The sequence below is a fragment of the Salvelinus namaycush genome, chromosome 4, assembly GCF_016432855.1.
Source record: "Salvelinus namaycush isolate Seneca chromosome 4, SaNama_1.0, whole genome shotgun sequence".
Classification (NCBI taxonomy): domain Eukaryota; kingdom Metazoa; phylum Chordata; class Actinopteri; order Salmoniformes; family Salmonidae; genus Salvelinus; species Salvelinus namaycush.
The window spans coordinates 17,511,704-17,534,028 of NC_052310.1; the positions used below are offsets into that span (position 1 = coordinate 17,511,704).

General features: G+C 42.2%; 2 protein-coding genes across 2 annotated transcripts; one reads left to right on the forward strand and one right to left on the reverse strand.

Moving 5' to 3' along the window:
- Nucleotides 1–2,773: 2,773 nt before the first annotated feature.
- Nucleotides 2,774–20,515, reverse strand: LOC120046252 (uncharacterized protein C7orf50). Its single transcript, XM_038991325.1, has 6 exons — nucleotides 20,026–20,515; nucleotides 19,529–19,688; nucleotides 19,263–19,397; nucleotides 4,531–4,760; nucleotides 4,170–4,251; nucleotides 2,774–3,800 (listed from the first exon to the last, which is right to left on the reverse strand). The coding sequence occupies exons 2-6, from the start codon at nucleotides 19,670–19,672 to the stop codon at nucleotides 3,630–3,632; spliced, it is 762 nt and encodes a 253-aa protein (XP_038847253.1). The 5' UTR covers nucleotides 19,673–19,688; nucleotides 20,026–20,515; the 3' UTR covers nucleotides 2,774–3,629.
- Nucleotides 16,451–17,464, forward strand: LOC120046041 (G-protein coupled estrogen receptor 1-like). The gene has a single exon (XM_038990949.1). It carries the CDS (start codon nucleotides 16,451–16,453, stop codon nucleotides 17,462–17,464), a length of 1,014 nt encoding a protein of 337 aa, XP_038846877.1.
- Nucleotides 20,516–22,325: the final 1,810 nt, after the last annotated feature.

A 22,325-nucleotide genomic window follows, 5' to 3' on the forward strand; every position in this document is an offset into this window, starting at 1 on the left:
CTTCAAGACTGTTGGAAAAGCATTCCAGGTGAAGCTGGTTGCTAGAATGCCAAGAATGTGCAAAGCTGTCAACAAGGCAAAGGGTGGCTGCTTTGAATAATCTAAAATATTAAATATATTTTGATTTGTTTAACACTTTTGGTTACTACATGATTCCATATGTGTTATTTACAATGACTGCCTTCCCCGGCCAAACCCTCCCCTACGCTGGATGAAGCTGGGCCAATTGTGCGCTGCCCGTTGTTTCACTATTATTCTACATTGTAGAAAATAGTAAAAATAAAGAAAAACTATTGAATGAGTAGGTGTGCCAACTTTTGACTGGTACTATATATACACACTCTGGACTCCGACATTGCGCGTCGTAATATTTCTGTATTTCTTATTTCCAATATTTTTACTTTCAGATGTGTATTTTTAGATATTACTGCACTGTTGGATCTAGGAACACAAGCATTTCGCTACACCCTCAATAACATCTGCTAAACACGTGTATGCGACCAATAAAATTGTATTCGATTTTTGATTTGAGATTTAACGACGCTCCTACGAAGGTTCTGACGATTAACTTTTGGGAAACCGGGCCATGGGCTGATGTGTTTCTCCACTGAACATGTGAGGGATTGTAAGGGACTGTAACTATGCATCCAGTGTCTCCATGGAGTGGAGAATGAAGATTATTATACAACAAGCCAAATGAAACTAGTTCAGACACAGGACAACCCGTTCGGTAAGGGAGAGGAATGGTTAAAAAAAAAAAAAATCTATTAAAGGGAATGTTTCCGATTATGGGGAAGGGGAGCGCTTGAGGGAGGGATAGAAGGAAGGAGAGGTTGACGCTTAAAGCAGTGTGGAGGGAGGGAACGAGGGATGAAATGCTTAAAACTGGGTGTAAGGAGGCAGGGTGGGAAGAAGGAATGAAAGGGGAAAGAGTCATACCATGCAAGGAAGGGCAGCAGTGTTGTGCCTGCCTATCTATATACACTGCTCAAAAAATAAAGGGAACACTTAAACAACACAATGTAACTCCAAGTCAATCACACTTCTGTGAAATCAAACTGTCCACTTAGGAAGCAACACTGATTGACAATAAATTTCACATGCTGTTGTGCAAATGGAATAGACAAAAGGTGGAAATTATAGGCAATTAGTAAGACACCCCCAATAAAGGAATGGTTCTGCAGGTGGTGACCACAGACCACTTCTCAGTTCCTATGCTTCCTGGCTGATGTTTTGGTCACTTTTGAATGCTGGCGGTGCTTTCACTCTAGTGGTAGCATGAGACAGAGTCTACAACCCACACAAGTGGCTCAGGTAGTGCAGTTCATCCAGGATGGCACATCAATGCGAGCTGTGGCAAAAAGGTTTGCTGTGTCTGTCAGCGTAGTGTCCAGAGCATGGAGGCGCTACCAGGAGACAGGCCAGTACATCAGGAGACGTGGAGGAGGCCGTAGGAGGGCAACAACCCAGCAGCAGGACCGCTACCTCCGCCTTTGTGCAAGGAGGTGCACTGCCAGAGCCCTGCAAAATGACCTCCAGCAGGCCACAAATGTGTCAATCAGTGTTGCTTCCTAAGTGGACAGTTTGATTTCACAGAAGTGTGATTGACTTGGAGTTACATTGTGTTGTTTAAGTGTTCCCTTTATTTTTTTGAGCAGTGTATGTAGTGTCACTGCCAGCTTCAATAACCTAGTGGTGGCCATTCACAGGCATACGCAGTACACCCACCAATTTCTCTACAGATATAGAGTAAACTTAAGCAATAAGGCCCGAGTGGGTGTGGTATATGGTCAATATACCAAGGCTATGGGCTGGTTTTAAGCACGACGCAACGCCGAGTGCCTGGACACAGCCCTTAGCCGTGGCATATTGGCCATATATCACAAACCCACGAGGTGCCTTTCTGCCATTAACTGGTTACCAACCTAATTAGAGCAGTAAAAATTAATGTTTTGTCACACCGTGGTATACAGTCTGATATGTTGGTAACCCGTTTATAATCAGCTTTCAGGGCTCAAACCACCCAGTTTATAATCACATTACCATTGAGAATGATTGAACAATTGAACGATTAATCTTAATTCCTATCTCTGCCATTATTTGGTGGAGGGAAGGACCAGCTATAGCTAGCTACACCATAGACAATTGCTGATAATGAATTCATACTCACCTGATGGCAGAGAGTGATGGTTAAAAGTTGTAATCTAATGCCTGCCTCGGAGCACTCGTTAGTAAAGTTGCATCTGAAAACGAAAGCTGGTCTGAGGCAGTTTTCTAAATAACTAAGTGCATCGCTAGATCATTTTTTGCCTTTCAGCGTCAACTTTATACACAGAAGGGTCTAAGCTACAACTATGCGACAATGAAACAAATTTGAGTTTGATAAAAAAGCGTAAACAGCTTTTTATAAAATAGTTTGACAACCCTGTTTGTAAGCTTTTAAGTGATATCAAACTTAACCATTTATATTTTCCAGTGATGAAGACATGGATGTCTCATGGTAGGGTGGGGTATGCAAAATGGGTGCAAATCTATGGTAGATTTGGTTGAAGCTGGACTGGGCCCTGGTCTCTGCTCAGCATTGATCGCAGTCACAACTGAATTTATTAGCCATTGGCCAAAACACAGGCGGGGCAAACTGCATACTCAAGTAGTCTTGAAGAACTCACTCAGTTTCCCAAAAGTTGTATTGGATGTACTGCAACAGTGAAACATTGGCTTGATAGCAGTCTAGTGTGCAAGACTTTGAATAAACGTGTCACTCTTGTTACAGAATTTAAAAAAAAATCATATGCATTTATTATTTTTGTGGGGGGGGTAATTCCAAGATATATTCTGTATATAGCCAGACAAACTGTTAAAAAGGCTACATCAGCTCCATCACTGACAGGTCAAACAAACATTGAGGATACAGATGCAGCACAAACGGCCCATCTTCCCCCAGCAAAATTAACAATCTGCTTTAGAATAGAGTACTGTGAAGGGTTAAAGAGGCACTATGCAGAAGTTCCTGGTTACTAAAATTCAAATAGTGTTCCTAATTTCAGTTTATGTGACCAAACAAGCAAGTATAGTGTAGAGAATCATTGTACCATCTAAACTGCTGTGAAACATTTTCCATAACCAAAATTATTGTATTTTCAGCTGGTGTACAAAACTGAAAGTAAAAACTGAAACTTAACCACAGGAAGCATAGAACAGATCTACTGCTTCTTAGTAGACCTGCTTTCATTTCGAATGACATATCTATAACTCACATTTCTATGTGAATTTGGCAGCATTGCCCAAAAAGTTACATATTGCAGCTTTAAATGGCTCATCTACTGGCAAATTACAAGTTTGATTACATGAAACCATGGATCTATTCACATTACATCATGTCATAACAAAACATACAGCATCACAATACTTAACAGAAGTGTGAACATAACATGGAATTCATTGGTATCAAAATCCCAGCAACCATGCATGGTTGCCATTTCATTTTGTATACACAGTGAATATACCACACACTGCATTAATTGAGGAACCAGCAGATAAGATTCGAGTGAACTGAATATTCCCTTTGAGTATGGTGGTGGGGCTGTGGTGCTATTTGATTGATCATCTAGAATAATGGTAGTGGTTGGTCAGGAAAGCAGCTGGATGATTTCCCTGGCTCGTTGTATCCTCTGCTGGGCATCTGTGTCCTGTTCCCCCTCCCGCACCAATGTCTCAGCCTTCTGCACGGTGGTGTCCCTGGCCGCCCCACGCAGCCCCTCCAGGTAAGACAGAAGCACAGAGAAGTTCTCATCTGGGATCTGTGGAGACAGAGAACGTGATTTTGTCCTTATGTAAGAAAAGTTACGGCCTCATTGACTTCTTAGGATTTTGAAAGAAATAACTACCTAATTAGTATATTATAAAGGCTATGTTCTTTTTCAGGTGAGATACAGGTAAGGGTGTCATAACAGGGAGGGATATTTGCACAGAAAGCCATGTCTGTTAACTGGCAGTGGAAAGGAGACACTCAACACAAATGAGCAACCTCTCCCAACAGGGGGAGCCCTAAGATTGCTCTTTGGCGGTTTAGGTTTGATTACAAGCAAGAAAAGTGTTTGTAAAAAGCACAATCAATATCTGATTAGATTGATGAAAAGGGTTTCCACCCAGGTCTTAGGACAGTTTACCTTCTCTGAGTCAAACATGTGCTGTAGTAGCCACGTCTGCCTGGTCTTCTGGAACTTCCACTCCTTACGCTTCTCAGCCCAACTGCAAAGATGGAGAAAGACAAATAGATAAGCCAGAGCTCACCTCCAACAAAGACCATGCTGTATTTAAGGTTGCTAACAAGTTACATTTTACTGTGATCATCCAGTACTGTAGCAAATTTGATTGCACAGTAGTACTCAATTTCGAATGTGTTTGGGGACATGTATGTCCAACATACAGCAACATCAGCAGTGAAGAGTGCAATAAACAGAAGATATCCGTTTTACTTGAAGTCGCCGTGTGTGGGTGTGATTCATATGGTGCACTCTCCTCACTTACCAGGTAAGGTAGTCTAGCGCCTGTTGGGGAGCTATGGGTTTGGAGGCCTCATCTTTGTCTTCTGTCTTCCCTTCAGCTTTAAGTTTATCCTTTTTCTCCTTTTTCAGAATCTTCTTCATTTTCCTCTCGAGGACTCGTTTCTCCTCTGGACTCAAGTCCTCCTCTCCCTCCATCACTTTATCTTCCCCCTCATCTTCTGCTGCAGCTGGGACTATGATTGGCCCGGGACTCTGCTCAACAAAACCAGAGATTTATTTTTTTATTCATAAAAATAATTTCATGATGGGATTTTTTTTTTAAATCACACTCGTATTTATTATCTCTACAATGTACTGGATAAGATATATTTTTTTATACTTTTATTGGACTTAACTACATATCAGATTCATTTCATATCTCATTCTGCTAAGGGATGGAGGTAAAACATAAGTGAGTGGTGTCTTGCGCCTCAACCTCGCCTCCAGCTGGGCTGAGGCTACTTCCTGTCCCTTTGGCTGTTCAAGGGCCATTTCCTGTATCTACAGCAAAGTGAGGCCAGCAAGAGACACATTCTGAAGTTCAATATGGTCAACCGTACCTCAGGTTAAATCGGAAGAGCTCCTTCCCACATCCTGTCTCTAGCAAAGTGAAAATAAACAGCCTTCCATCACATGCCAATCGTTACACATAACTTTTCAATTAAAGAGTCCGTGCAACTTCAGCTGTCTCATTACTGAAATGAAGATCATCGTCTGGTGAAAGTATATTGAGCCACTTTAAAAGACTAAGGAGTAAGAAAATGTCAAGCTGTTAGAACTAAAAGGAGCAAATAGGGAGAGAGCAGAAGAGAAGGTACGAGAGCAGGGTGTCGATTCAAGCTACAGTGAGACTACAGAGTCACCCTTCAGGCATTTTCCATTTCTGCGTATTTACAGGGGTGAATCTGACGTACACAGTTTGAAATAAGTCCAGTGAAAATAGTTCCATTGATGCTCAGAGCATTTTCCACTGTGAAAATAAGTCAATTGAACTGCTCCACAGACTTAATATAAAACAAAAACAAAGCCATTGAGTTTCACTGAAACACATTAGGAAAAAGAGGAACTTGCGTCCAGAGGCAAAGGGTACATGTGTCTTTGTACAAGAGAAGATTGATGAATTGAAAAGATTTAGCGTTTTGGATTTAGTTTCTTGGAAAAGTAAACCCCATTACTTCCAAAAAAGAAAAGTGTAATTCATATGAAAAACACAGACACCTTCTCAGACAAACTCAAACAAGGGACATGTTTTTTATGACTATAGAAACCCACAAGACACAAGTGTGGGAGGAAAAGATTTAGATCACGTGGCCACCAAGTCATTTTCAGAATATGCTGGCTGTAGCCAATAAAAATACAACAACCTCTCCACAAACTTGATGACTCGCTACGCTCGCCTATATCCACGCAACATGCATCAATCTCAGAGAATGAGACTTTAGATCGCCTTGGCAGACAGAGTTAGTGAAAATAAACAGAAGACGCCAGCCGAAAGTGAAAATGGTAAGCGGAAACATTTGTTGCTTTGTGTGCAGTGAGTTCCTCCCAACGTTTGGTACTCAAAGCAGGGTATGGAGAGGTCTATGTGGTGATAGTCCACAAACCAACGTTTTCTTAGATACTGTCTATGAGAAATAAGGGACTAGGAGATTCTCTACACTGCTGAGAGAGCCAACACAGAGCTGGCAGGGTGTAGTTTTTATATGTTGGTAAAATTAGCCATTTCTGCAAAACTGAATGACATGGTAACATCCATCTTAGTGTGATGCTCTTTCGGGGGAAAAAATTGCAGGTGCAGTAAAATGGATTAAATTGAGATTTTGTGTCACTGGCCTACACACAATACCCCATAAACGTAAAAGTGGAATTATGTTCAGTCCTTTTTATAAATTAATTAAAAATAAAAAGCTGAAATGTGATGAGTAAATAAGTATTCAAACCCTTTGTTATTGCAAGCCTAAATAAGTTCAGGAGTAAAAATTTGCAGAACAAGTCATGTAAGTTGCATGGACTCTGTGCAAAAATTGTGTTTAACATGATTTTTGAATGACTACCTCATCTTTGACTACCTCATCTACCCCACATATACAATTATCTGCAAGGTCCCTCAGTCAAGCAGTGAATGCCAAACACAGAATCAACCGCAAAGACCAGGGCGGTTTACTAATGCCTTGCAAAGAAGGGCGCCTATTGGTATATCAATACAACGAGTCACTACAAAGATATAAGCATCCTTCCTAACTCAGTTTCCGGAGAGGAAGGAAACCGCTTAGGGATTTCACCACGAGGCCAATGGTGACTTTAAAACAGTTACAGAGTTTAATGACTGCGTTAAGAGAAAGCTGATGGTGGATCAACAACATTGTAGTTACTCCACAATTCTAACCTAAATGACAGAGTGTACAGGCTTCCTTCTTTTCAGAATACAAATATTTCAAAACATGCATCCTGTTTGCAATAAGACACTAAAGTAAAACTGCCAGAAATGTGGCAAAGAAATTAACTTTATGTCCTGAATACAAAGTGTTATGTTTGGGGCAAATCCAACACAACCTGCAGTTTAATTTGAGCCAGATCCTGTACCACTCAGTTTTGGACTGTTTCGTTCTGGGAACCCATTTGCCAGGATCCGGCACCTTTCTTAGAATGAAAAATTCATTTTCACAGTTTGCAATGTAAAAGTTATAATTAAAGCAATCAGAGGTAATTCAAGTTGCCTCCTCTGTAATTCTCCTACTACCCAAATAACATAATGTGAAAACGTGCCTGATATTTTCAGAATTGACTTGGACCAGCCTGGGTTTATGCAACATCGCAGCCTATAGACCGACGTGTGGCCATTGCTGTGGTGAGAGAGAAGCGCCTATGTATCTCTCAGAACTAGAATGACATTAACTTATATGATCTCTCTCCTGCTCTCTGATAGACATGAGGCTGCAAGTCTCTTCTCTCCCGCGTTGCATTTCATAATTAATTTCATAATAGAATCATAGCCACAGCAACGATGCTAGAGGTGACATAACACCCCATATAAATTGAAATACATTTGCCAAAGTTATATAGAATTACTTCTGTCTGTTCAGAAATAAAGTCTATAATTTAGCCACAGAGGATCAATAGCTTTAAAATAATAATAATAATGTATTGCCTAGCTGTGGATTGTGTGTAGCCCAATCAAAAGGCATGCCTACAGTTGGGAACGTGTGGCAAATCGGTCAGTGAGCAACATTCAAACAAAACAGGCCTTTTGCAATATTTCAACGGCATTGTTTTACAAAGTAAAACGAGAGAGGCTTCAGCCATCGCCGGTGAGTGAGATGCGCATCGTTGGGTGAGTCAGTGAAACTGGAAATCTTTTTTACACACCTAGGTCTTGGCTATTGAAGTTTTCAAGACAAGGTTGTTTTTCTTGATCTCAGATTCTCAGTTTGTCAGTGTCAAAGTAGGCCGTTCGATCATTCCGATAATTTGTGAGGTATTAAAAAAAAAAAGCAGCTCAAATCTTAAGTAATCTAAAATGATATAGAATTGCGTGAAATTAGTCGATAACAAGGCACTTCAAATCGGCTTGAAAATCTATGGCAAGACTTGAAAACGGTTGTCTAGCAATGATCAACAACCAACTTGACAGAGCTTGAAGAATTTAAAAGAAAGTGCAAATATTGTACAATCCAGGTGTGCAAAGCTCTTAGATACTTACCCAGAAATACTCACAGCTGTAATCACTGCCAAAGGTGATTCTAACATGTATTGACTCAGGGGTGTAAATACGTATGTAAATGAGATTTCTGTATTTAATTTTCAAAAAATTAAGAACAAATTCTAAAAACATGTTTTCACTGTCATTATGGGGTATTACGTGTAGATGGGTGTGAAAAAAATATGTATTTCATAACATTTTGAATTCAGGCTGTAACACAACAAAATGTTGAATAAGTCCAGAGGTATGAATACTTTCTGAAGACACTGTAGCTGGTTAAAGCATTGAACCGACTGTAATAAACTCAGCAAAAAAAGAAACGTCCCTTTTTCAGGACCCTGTCTTTCAAAGATAATTCGTAAAAAATCCTAATAACTTCACAGATCTTCATTGTAAAGGGTTTAAACACTGTTTCCCATGCTTTTTCAATGAACCAGAACCAATTAATGAAAATACACCCGTGGAACGGTCGTTAAGACACTAACAGCTTACAGACGGTAGGCAATTAAGGTCACAGTTATGAAAACTTAGGACACTAAAGAGGCCTTTCTACGGACTCTGAAAAACACCAAAAGAAAGATGCCTAGGGTCCCTGCTCATCTGCGTGAACGTGCCTTAGGCATGCTGCAAGGAGGCATGAGGACTGCAGATGTGGCCAGGGCAATAAATTGCAACGTCAGTTCTGTGAGGCGCTTAAGACAGCGCTACAGGGAGACAGGGCGGACAGCTGATCGTTCTTGCAGTGGCAGACCACGTGTAACAACACACGCACAGGATCGATACATCCGAACATCACACCTGCGGGACAGGTACAGGATGGCAACAGCAACTGCCCGAGTTACACCAGGAACGCACAATCCCTCCATCAGTGCTCAGACTGTCCGCAATAGGCCGAGAGAGGCTGGACTGAGGGCTTGTAGGCAGGTCCTCACCAGACATCACCGGCAACAACGTCACCTATGGGCACAAACCCACCGTCGCTGGACCAGACAAGACTGGCAAAAAGTGCTCTTCACCGACGAGTCGCGGTTTTGTCTCACCCGGGGTGATGGTCGGATTCGCGTTTATCGTCGAAGGAATGAGCGTTACACCGAGGCCTGTACTCTGGAGTGAGATGTATTTGGAGGTGGAGGGTCCGTCATGGTCTGGGGCGGTGTCACAGCATCATCGGACTGAGCTTGTTGTCATTGCAGGCAATCTCAACTCTGTGCGTTACAGGGAAGACATCCTCCTCCCTCATTTGGTACCCTTCCTGCAGGCTCATCCTGACATGACCCTCCAGCATGACAATGCCACCAGCCATACTGCTCACTCTGTGCGTGATTTCCTGCAAGACAGGAATGTCAGTGTTCTGTCATGGCCAGCAAAGAGCCTGTATCTCAATCCCATTGAGCACGTCTGGGACCTGTTGGATCGGAAGTTGAGGGCTAGGGCCATTCCCCCCAGAAAGGTCCGGGAACTTGCAGGTGCCTTGGTGGAAGAGTGGGGTAACATCTCACAGCAAGAACTGGCAAATCTGGTGCAGTCCATGAGGAGGAGATGCACTGCAGTACTTAATGCAGCTGGTGGCCACACCAGATACTGACTTACTTTTGATTTTAGTCACATGTCTGTGGAACTTGTTCAGTTTATGTCTCAGTTGTTCAATCTTGTTATGTTCATACGAATATTTACACATGTTAAGTTTGCTGAAAATAAACGCAGTTGACAGTGAGAGGACGTTTATTTTTTTGCTGAGTTTATAACTTCTCTGGATACCAGTCCAAACACATTCAGTAACACCCTGTGAAAGCACACAAGGCTCCCGACACCGGTTTTGATATTTCTACGTTTCATCAACTCTTTATTTGGTGTGACTGTATTGGCATTGTTTATAATGTCGTCTTTGGTGTGTAACTGCAGGTACAAAGCAAATGCTCAGTGACTGAACATGAGATGATGTTATAACTGGAACAGTGTTGTGTAATCTCATCAATGAAAACTGGATTGTGTACTCTTATTGTTCTAAATTGCCATGTGTTCTTTTTTCCTCATTGGACACAAGGCAAATCAAACAGACTTTCTGCCCCAGACTGAGATGAGCACCGACATGCAACCCTTCAACATCACCTCAACATCCAGCCCCTTCAACACCTCAGACTTCATTGCCAAAATCGCAGCCAACGACCTGACATCCAGGGCCAACTACGTCTATGCGCTTTGTGCTGTGCTGGGCTTGGCCTCGGCATGCATTCTACTCTACGCCTTAATTCGGTCCTACAGAGCCCAAAGGCACCTGGCCTGGCTGGACTCCCTGCTCTGGGCCTTTTCCAGCTCCCAGCTCCTTCTCTTGCTCCTCTCCCTCTCTTCCGTAGCACACCGGCCCAGCTACCTGGTGACCACAAACATCGGCTGTGCTGCACTCGCCTTCACCGTCAACATGGCATCCCTCTGCGGGCTGTTGCTCCTGGTGCTCATGGGATACGCCCTGACCTTTGACACCCCAACTCACGCCCTGCTGAAGAGGCCTGGGGTCTGTGTGGCTCTGGTGGTTCTGGTTTCTATCCTGTGCTCCTTGGTGCTGGCCAGACTCCGAGACACCCCCAAGGAACTGCATTTGGAGGGCATATGTATTATAGACCCAACTGAGGCAGGAAGGTCTTATGCCATGGCGAAGCTTTGTCTAGGGTTCCTAATTCCCTACCTCCTCCTGCTGGGGCTCCTGACAGGCGGCTGCGTCCGGCAATGGAAATCCAGCAGCCGGTTCCTCTCCGGATCAGAGGAAGGTCCGGTGTTCCTGGCAGTGGCTGTGGTGATATTTGTGTGTCAGCTATTCCATGGCATTGTGCTGGTAAGGGGGGCAGGGATGCAGCAGGCTGGTGTTCTCAGCTATCACGAGAGGGCGTTCATGCATGTGTCCGAGTTTGTGATGTTCTCTGGGAGTTGTGTGTGTCTAGTGTTAGTGCTCCTGCTGCATAGGCCGTGCAGGGAGAGCCTTCTGGAGTTGACCAGGCAGCTCCGCGACTGCTGCCGGGGCCTGGGGGGCCGACAGACCCACAGACACATCATGGCCCCCCATATTGAGATTGCTGACACTCAGGACTATAACCCTTAGGTCAATAACCATCTCAGGCATTCTGGATTCAGGAATATTATGCCTTTTTTAAGACTGCCAAATCTATCTGTATAAACGTTGATTCATATACATTAGAAGCTGACAGCAGATAACTTAAAAAAGCAAGGTTACATTCTGGAAGTTTAGTTGCTGATCGTTTACATTTAATTTTGGCTTGAATTTGAAGACTGTAAATAGTGTTACTCAGACAGTTTTGTTTTCCAATGTACTTTTTTAATGCAATGATTATAATCTTATTTCATGCATGAACAGCGTACTGTTACTTTACCAACTGACTTTTGTTTATGAAAACTAGAGTACAAATTAGACGAATTAGAGTACAACGAAGTTGTGCAATGACAAATAAACCATGAACAATCATTGGCAAGACTATTTCTACTAATTCAACTGACATCATGTGCTATTGTTTCTACACTTAGAATTTTTGACACACCTCTCTTCCAAGAAACAGACAGTGGCTGTGTTTGCATAAACATGTTTTACACAAAAACCCATTCAAACTCAATGTCACAATATGACGACTGAAGTGGGAAAACACCTTACATTGGAAATACAGTGCATTCGGAAAGTATTCAGACCTTCCCTTTTACCACATTGTTACATTACAGACTTACTCTAAAATGTATGAGAATTATATATTTTTGTCATCAATCTACACACAAAACCCCATAATGACAAAGCAAAAACAGGTTTGAGACATTTTTGCAAATGTACTACAAATAAAAAACTGAAATAGCTGATTTACATAAGTATTCAGAGCCTTTGGTATAAGCCTCGAAATTGAGCTCAGGTGCATCCTGTTTCCATTGATCATCCTTGAGATGTTTCTACAACTTGAAGTCCACCTGTGGTAAATTAAATTGATTAGATTGAATTAATTGGACATGATTTGCAAAGGCACACACCTGTCTATAGACGGTCCCACAGTTGACAGTGCATGTCAAAGCAAAAACCAAGCCATGAGGTCAAAGGAATTGTCCTTAGAGCTCCGAGACAGGATTGTGTCGAGGCACAGATCTGGGGAAGGGTACCAAAACATTTCTGCAACATTGAAGGTCCCCATGAACACAGTGGCCTCCATCATTCTTAAACCAAGACTCTTCCTAGAGCTGGCCACCCGGCCAAACTGAGCAATCTGGGGAGAAAGGCTTTGGTCAGGGAAGTGACCAAGAACCCGATGATCACTCTGACAAAGCTCCAAAGGTCCTCTGTGGAGATGGGAGAACCTTCCAGAAGGACAACCATCTCTGCAGAAATCCACAAATCAGGCCTTTATGGTAGTGTCCAGACAGAAGCCACTCCTCAGTAAAAGGCACATGACAGCCTGCTTGGAGTTTGTCAAAAGGCACCTAAACGACTGACCATGAGAAACAAGATTCTCTGGTCTGATGAAACCAAGATTGAACTCTTTGGCCTGAATGCCAAGCATCGCATCTGGAGGAAACCTGGCACCCTCCCTACGGTGAAGTATGGTGATGGCAGCATCATGCTGTGGGGATGTTTTTCAGCAGCAGGGACTGGAAGACTATTCAGGATCAAGGGAAAGATGAATGGAGAAAAGTACAGAGGTTCTTGATGAAAACCTGCTCCAGAGTGGTCAGGACCTCAGACTGGGGTGAAGGTTCACCTTCCAACAGCACAACAACCCTAAGCACACAGCCAAGACAACGCAGGAGTGGCTTCGGAACAAGTCTCTGAATGTCCTTGAGTGGCCCAACCAGAGCCCGGACTTGAACCCAATCAAACACCTCTGGAGAGACCTGAAAATAGCTGTGCAGCAACGCTCCCCATCCAACCTGACAGAGCTTGAGAGGATCTGCAGAGATGAATGGGAGAAACTCCCCAAATACAGGTTGTCAAGCTTATAGCGTCCTACCCAGCAGACTCAAGGCTGTAATCGCTGCCAAAGTTGCTTCAACAAAATACTGAGTAAAGGGTCTGAATTCTTATGTAAATGTGATTTCTCAATTTTTATAAATGTGCAAAAAATTATACAAATCTGTTTTTGCTTTGTCATTATGGAGCAATGGGTGTAGATTGACGAGGGGAAAAAACTATTTAATCCATTTTAGAATAAGGCTGTAACATAACAAAATGTGGAAAAACTCAAGGGGTCTGAATACTTTCCGAATGCACTGTATTTACTAAAGGAATGTACTAAAGAGAAGCTTGCCAAAACATTGGTGTAAGTTTCTTTTGGACTGGATATAGTTCATGCATCCTTAGGTAGTAATCAGTAGCGTGATGAAGAAAATGTAAAATCTTAGCAGCCAGGGGCTTCCTATTCATAGATGGCAGAGACTCATCTAAAAATGGATTGAGAAACTCAGATACATTTAAATACAGAGCTCACAAGAACATTTCCAACAGTGAAAACATGTCCTTAAGGTGTTGCGTTGAGTAGGTGATGGCATAACTCTATATAGGGGAGAGTGGGTTAAGTTGAGCCAAGCCTCGTTTCTAGGAAGTCATACACAAAATGGAGTCTGAAGGAAAAAAACTTTCTTACCTCTATCCATGAGGTTAAGTCCAAAATTATTTTCAGAAAGTCAAATTAATTGGTGTTATGGGTTTCATGATGCTTGTATCTAAACCAAAGGTGATAGTTTTATAACATCAGTTGGGGTCTCTATAAGCTACAAGGTAGCCTAGTGATTAGAGCATTGTGCCAGTAATTGAAAGGTTGCTAGATCGAATCCTCGAACTGACAAGGTAAAAATCTGTCGTTCTGCCCCTGAACAAGGCAATTAACCCACTGTTCCTAGGCTGTCATTGTAAATAAGAACTTGTTCTGAACCGACTTGCCTAGTTAAATAAAAAAATATGAGGTTCTAAGCCTAGCATGAAAGTGCATCCTTATAGCTGTGTGGGATAATTATAGTAAAAATGTTTGCCTTGGTAAGTTGAGCCAATGGTCGCCATACTAATGATACAATTTTGTCCGTTTTATGCACACTATTTTTTGCAATGTGTCATGGATATGAACAACAAAAAATATTGTGCATTTATATGGTTACAGAGCAGGCGTCATCATGCCCTACGTATATAAACGCAAAACAAGCAAAAGTCTAGCCCCCCTTGTGGTTCTTGAGAGCAGCTAAGGAAGTGAGAGAAGGGGGAAAAGTACATTTGAGTAGCAGCAAAGGGATACAATTTTTAACTGAATGACACTGAAGAGGAACACTGACAAAAATGAAAACAAACATGCACCTGTGCGAAAGAGGATATGATAGAGTAGCAGGGTCTTATCTGATCTCACTGACCAGTTTTATGGGCTTATTCGTCTCAAATGCAGAGAACTTGCCCACGAATTGACACATCGAAATAACATCCATGTCCCAGACAACTGGTGAAGAAATGGAAGGGTAAGTGATATTGAACATAAATGTATGCCTACATTCAGATATAGATCTAAGATATACAATATACCCCATTCCATGAATTAAACTTTGACCTACCACTCCCGTCACAGACAACCCCCATCCACTTACCCCAAGGTGGCTCAACTTACCCTGTCCCTATGCCCAACTTACCCCGTACACAGAGACCCCTTATTGGACAAGCTATGTTTTCAAAACTGTTATGTTTACATCATGAAATCGTATTATTTCCAGGGATAAACAACATCCTGAAAAATATGTAGATATCTTTGTTAGAAATAACACTATATTTTCCTTGACGTTGAATGTAAAAAATTGCTCAACATACCCTACTCTCCACCACAGCATACCAGTTCTGCCATCCATCTTGTTTTGTGTAAATATGAGGCAGTTTCCAGAGTTTCCCCCATAAGTTACCCATACCCAGTGACTCCCTTATTTATATATTTGAACATTCTACATAATGATCCACCCTTCATGCATGGATGATTATACTTGAATAAAAATTCCTTCCATAGAGCAAAAACAGTAAAACGGTGTGAAAAATCATTAAGAATCAGTCTCAAGTAACAAAAAACAGTAGAGAAGACCGGCTATAGCAGAGGACAACAGCAAAGAGAGAGAGGACTGTTTGCATACATCTCTATCTTACGCTGAGGAGCGGGTGACGTCAAATGACTTGGGGGATGAGCCAGTAAGGAAAGTCTACACAGCCTCAGTCGTTGGAAGCTAATGAGAATTGATTGGTGATGGTTGTTAAACATCTACACCGACAGAGAAAGATCTCGACATGAGCAATACATTCTGGTAATGAAAACAACACAGGAAGTCAACAATGTAAGTTTTCTTTTCCTCTTACCTCACCCTCTAAAGGGCAAGTGCTTCAGACTGGCTTAAGAGTGAGTCAGTCAAGCTCTTAAGTTATGACAAGAGAGACAACAATCCATAGTTTAAAAAATATATTAAATCCATAGTTTAGCTAATGCCAGAAAGCCAATACCAAGTATTTAGCTGATCATGTTAAAATACTCTGTTCAAGTTGTCTTTAGTATAGAAGATGTTTGATCTTTTTTCAGGCTGCATGGCGAGAATAAGTTTATTTTATATGGTAAAGATATTGCCATAGAAATGTCCTCATCAGCCACTGTACAGGTAGTGTGCGGTTCCAGTTACCTTTGTTCCAAAATGTTTACTACTGCATACATTTTCATGCATTCATTTATGGTAGTTCACACATCCGCAAGGACAAATCTTCTCAGATAAATAATAATAAAGTAATTATTTTTGTTGTTGTTACTTAAACCAACTGAAGAAGGTCACTGATACTACTGCACTTTGAGCTAGGAGCACAAGAATTTCGTTACACCCGCAATAACATCTGATAAATATATGTGTATGTGACCAATAAAATGTGATTTATTTATCCCCTTCCTAGCACCGTGAGTGAGCCATCAACCCTTCCTACCTGAACCAAGAGAGTGCGTTTCTAAAAAGCACTTTGTGACTATTTGTGTCCAAACGCCAACACACCTTTGAGTGAGAAACAAAGAGACTATCAGCAGTGGTTATTATTGATGTGGGATTTTTACCTGGCAACAACTCCTTGATACCCCATTGTAAATTACAACTTGGGGCTAGAATTCAACTGCAGGCTCAAAATGACAGATTGTAACTTTTGACACAGACAGACACCAGACCAGACAATGACATGGAGGTGCGCACGTACATGGACTATCCCGTTGCGATTTATAGCAACATCACAGAGCAGTTGAATGGCTCCTCAGCCCCCTCCTCTGGGCTGGCAGGAGAGGAACCTGACCCCCACCAGCATTACACCATCAGCGTCTTCCTCTCCTGCCTCTACACAATCTTCCTTTTCCCCGTGGGCTTCATCGGGAACGTCCTCATCCTGGCCGTCAACCTGAGCCACAAGGGACGCATGACCGCCCCCGATCTTTACTTTGTCAACCTGGCGGCTGCCGACCTGGTCCTGGTGGCTGACTCCCTGATTGAGGTGTTCAACCTTAGTGAGCACTACTATGACATGGCTGCCCTGTGCACCTTCATGGCCCTGTTCCTGCAGGTCAACATGTACAGCAGCGTCTTCTTCCTGACCTGGATGAGCTTCGACCGGTTTGTGGTGCTGGCGGGCTCAATGGGTCTGGGCAGGAGCATGCCCCGGGCCCGTCTGACCTGCTGCCTGATCTGGGTGACCTCCGCCCTGCTCACCCTGCTGCCCTTCACCGTGGCCCAGGTGCAGCACACCGGGGAGCTCCACTTCTGCTTCGCGAACGTATCCCAGATCCAGTGGCTGGAGGTTACGCTGGGCTTCCTGCTGCCCTTCTGCGTGCTGGGCCTCTGCTACTGGAGGATCGCCCTGGTTCTGGTGAGCGCTCAAAGGGAGCACAGTGGGCTGCAGCGGCGGCCACAGAAGAGGAAGGCTTTGAGGATGATTTCTGCGGCCGTGTTGGTGTTCTTTGCCTGTTGGTTACCGCAGAACATGTTTGTCAGTGTGCACCTGCTGAGAGGCGATGTGGATGGAACGTTGTGGCATGACTACCCTCTGACGGCCCACATGGTCAACCTGGCTGCCTTCTCCAACAGCTGCCTCAACCCCCTGGTCTACAGCTTCCTGGGGGAGACCTTCCAGGACAAGCTAAGGAGCTTCATCAAGGAAAACATCAGCTGGGCCAAGTTAGACAGCTCCTGTTGGAGTAGCTAGCCCCTCTGGCCTACCCACTGCAAGCTCCTGCCCCATACTTAAAAGTACCAGTCCCATCACACAACCTCTCCAAAGCTCCTGCTGCCTCTACAAACCAGCCATCCATCCTTCAAATCAAAACTCACCAACATACGTGTGCCCTGGACAGCTACGTGGTGTGTCTGATTTCAATCACTTTCTGACCTCACTCCTTTTGACTTAAACAAATCTTTCATTAGATAGTTTTGTGTATATATAGTGTATGTGGACACCCCTTCAAATGAGTGGATTCAGCTATTTCAGCCACACCGTTGCTGACAGGTGTATAAAGTCAGGCACACCGCCACGCAACCTCCATAGACAAACATTGGCAGTAGAATAGCCTTACTGAAGAGCTCAGTGACTTTCAATCTGGCACAGTCATAGGATGCCACCTTTCCAGCAAGTCAGTTGGTCAAATGTTTGTCCTGCTAGAGCTGCCCCGGTCAACTGTAAGTGCTGTTATTGTGAAGTGGAAACGTCTAGGAGCAACAACGGCTCAGCCGCTCACACCATGGGACCACTGAATGCTGAAGTGTGTAGCGCGTAAAAAACGTCTGTCCTCCGTTGCAACACTCACTACCGAGTTCCAAACTGCCTCTGGAAGCAACGTCAGCACAAGGAATGTTCGTCGGGAGCTTCATGAAATGTGTTTCCATGGCCGAGCAGCAGCACGATTCTGTGCTTCCAACATTGTGGCAACTATTTATGGAAGGACCTTTCCTGTTTCAGCATGACAACGCCCCCCTGCACAAAGCAAGGTCCATACGGAAATGGTTTGTTGAGTTCGGTGTGGAAGAACTTGACTGGCCTGCACAGAGCTCTGACCTCAAACCAATCGAACACCTTTGGGATGAATTGGAACACCAACTGCTTACCAGGCCTGAGTTCAGTGCCCGAACTCACTACTGCTCGTGGCTGAATGGAAGCTTACAAACAGGGGTTGTCAAACTATTTTCTTGAAACATTTTTATTTATTGTCATTTTAAACTTTAACGTCTAAAAAAAGCTTTAACTCTGATTTTCTTCATTGTCACATATTTTATAGTTTAGACCCATTCTAGATAATCTGAGGTGTTTGTTGTGTCCACCATCGGTTGGGACAGCATACTCTTGAATATAAGGGTGGGTGTCATTTCAATCATAGAAATAGAATTCATAGAATGGATATATCCCTTCAGACCACTACAATTTAGCTAGTACATCATTGAAATATAAAATAAAATGGACATTTAGAACTTCCAATTACTACCACAAAGATGGGTGCCAGTCCACCCATCGTCAAATGTCTACTTAAATGGAAATGTATATTCTATTATCTTTATTTCTATGACTCCAACAGGTTTCCTAGAGAAGGTTGAAGGTGTAATTTAAAACTGATATTCCCAATCAAATAAACATTCTCTGATGTGTGGACCTCCAACCATCTTTGTGCTACCATTTGAAAGTAAAAATGTTTCAATTGTATTCCCATTTTAGAACATTTATCAGCCAAAACATGACACCCACTATTGAAGGGCATGCTGTGTCTCAACTGATGGCGAGCAATACAAAAATACCTCAGATTATGCAAAATAGGGTCTAACCTACAACATAAGCAAAATGAGAAACAGAGGGTTCAGATAATTGCATAATTATACAAATATATATATTTCTGATCACTTCCATGGGCAAATATGTGTAGAACGCTTTGTGTGTGTGTGGCTCATCTAGTGGTGGCACCATACAAAAATGTTTCTGTAATTAAATGAATAAAGCAGGAATATATATAGCAGTTTACCCCAGTAGTTTTGTTTTTCTTCTTCCGCTTCTTTTCCTTCTGTGCATCATCTGCTGGTTGTTTGCGTTTCTTTGAATTTGTCACCACGTCCTCTGAAGTGTTCTTTGACACTGTGGGGACTGGTATAGGAGCCTCCTTGGAATGTAGAAGACCTTATTTAATATCTCATCATGATGAGTTCAGCTTACAAGAAATGTCATGACATATGCCTCTTTGCAATCTTTTTGGAAAATGTTTAATCACCATATTACTGTTATGATACTTGCCTCAATGTAAGTATTTTTCCTTTTCTTTTTTCCTTTGCTTTCCATGTTTTCATCAATGCAGACATCTCTCTCATTTGAATTCAACTTCTTCCTTTTGGACCCACTTCTTTTGGGTTCTGATTCACATGATTTACTCTTTGCCATGATAACCAACTTGTTCCTGAAACATAATTGCATAGTTAGCTAGCATCACAGTACAGTGTTGGACAATGGACATACTGACATATCTGTCAAGGTAAAAGTCATGACTCTCATATGACGTTTAGCTACAATTTTACTTTGAAAACTAGCTCATTATTACTAGCTATGATACTTGCACTGACTAACTAGCTAGCTATTGTAACGTTACATATCAACAGTGCTAATTACACCACACGAACGTTATAAGCTTGCCATTTAGTTTTAGAATCTTTGACATGCTTTATTGTTTCATGTTAGCAAAAATTACAGCAGGTTACATTCAAAAGATGTTAACTTACTAATAAGAATAAACTTACTGTAACAGAATAACTGTACTCGCGTTGACCTCAGCAGCATGGACACCAACATGCGTTGTGTGAATCAGGAAGTGTTGTCGCTCAGGAAGTGTTGTCGCTTGTTGTGATTGGTCAAATAGTAATTTCAGTTCGGTGATTGGTGATTTGGGACTTGTAGTTTAAGTGTGCTAAGTGTGCTGGGACTTGTAGTCTCAAGGTGAATGCTCTTGCAATTTCAATAGATGACGGTAGATGACAATATTGTCCAACATTTTATGCAAGCACAGTATATTGCATCTTTAGCATTTAGGATTATAGTATAAGCCAAGCAAAAGCTAGCGAGAATTTATTTGCATATTTCCGATAGGGAACGCCTACCTTGTGAAGTGCGCGTGTACAATAACTCAATTCGCTCTTGCTCTCCTAGACAACGGCTTTTATTTATTTTTTATTTTGCAAATGGTAAAGTCTACAAAACGCAGTTCACTCGCTCCATCTTCTCCCACTGCCGGTTACTGGTTTTCCTGTCATCACCATATTTGGTAGTGAGTGGAAACGCCAGCCGGATGCTTCACATTTATACATCCGGTGAAATATCTGGCTCATTGTTATATGTGTGACGAAATGTTACATGACTTGCATCGAGCTGAGGATTTTGCCATGACATGACCATTCTACAAAATGTCGAGAATAGGACGTGTTTTATCTAGTTTGTCACACTATTCTCTGTGTCGTGGGATTGTGATTGATGGTATAAAGACAAAGCTGAGGTATGTACAATATGAGAAATATAGCCAGATAGCTATTTATGTTCACTTTCATGGACAGTGAGTGGTTCAATGACAATGAGTCAAACCTGACAAAGGAAAGCTAGCAAAGTAGTACACATTTGGTTCAGGTTTTAAAATCATCACTCGCATGAGTGTTCCCAATGTACTGTCATTGGTTATTTGACCTTCCGATTTGACTTGGGAGCTCTATTGGAGCTTCCGGCACCTCATATTTGATCAGTTAGGAGTGATTTACGCATTAGTTAACAGGGATTGCTAGTTAGCTACATTTCCTGCGGTCAGATCTGTGATCATGAGTAGCTGCATATCTGAAGCTTTTTCAAATATGAAAAGGAAAAAGATTACATGATTGCTAAATAGTTTGTGTGTTGTAACCAAACGATGATAGAATGCACAGCCCAGGTCAGCTTCCAAAATACATCAACAGGTGGCACTATTGTATTGAATTATATTTCTTGATATGTTGTAACAGTTGTCACTTTGGCTTAAGTGTTTTTGTAGATTCTAAAAAGGTTTCTTTCTTTTTCTTTTGAGATTGGACCATATACGGACCCTCTGCTTGACCTCCCATTGCCTGGCTAAGTCAAAGAAACCAGCAGATGAGGATGACGAGGAGTTTAGTCAACCCATCAAGTTCTCTAGCAGTAAAGCCAGTCACAAGACTTGGAATGTAGACCAGTCCCTGGGAAGCAAGTATCAGCGGCCATGGTGGAAAGTCCTCCCCATCAGTCTCTTAGGGGTGAGCTTCTTGCTGTGGTGCGCACTGAGGGGCGAGACGGTTATTGATGAACAGCTTGAGAAGAATCTCTATGAACAGTTGCCTGGCTTACTCTCAGATGAAGAACAAAGCAAATCTAGCTAATATTGTGCAATTAAAAAAAAAAAATGTATAATTTAAGGCTATTTATTTTAGCTAGATTAGGCCATGGCTATGGCATGCACAATTGGTGTATGCTTCCAGGCCGGTGAGCAATGTTCATAAGATGTATTGTGAAGTTCTGGCTATTGTCCACCTGTGTCCATAAGTGCAGAGGCTCAATATGTATGGTCCAAAATCCAATTGTCATTACATTGTTCACCATCAAGATTTAGACTATCTATGATGAACATTTAGTTGTCAGAATAGTGTGAAGGTAACATTGATGCAGTTTATACTTGACATACAATGGCAGGGGCCATTACATAGTCTCTGCAGGATGACATGTACACTAAGCAAATCTGAGTGAAATTAACCGAGTTGCTTTACATTGAATGATGTTTTGCAGATGCAGAAATGTAATTGTAGTTAATGTATTTGAAGCAATGCCTTTTGTAGAGCCACTTGTTTTAACCTCTGGTTTTGAAATGTTCTTTGACTGAGCATGTTTGCTTTGTATAAGTAATTTTGCTTGAATTAAAATGGCCTCAATTTAGTCCTAACTACCGGTTTAGGTATACATTTCCATCCAATTGGTGACATTTGTGCAACTATTCTAAAATCTTAATTTTCCCCACCAGAGGGGTTTCCAAAATGATTTGTGAGTAAAATGC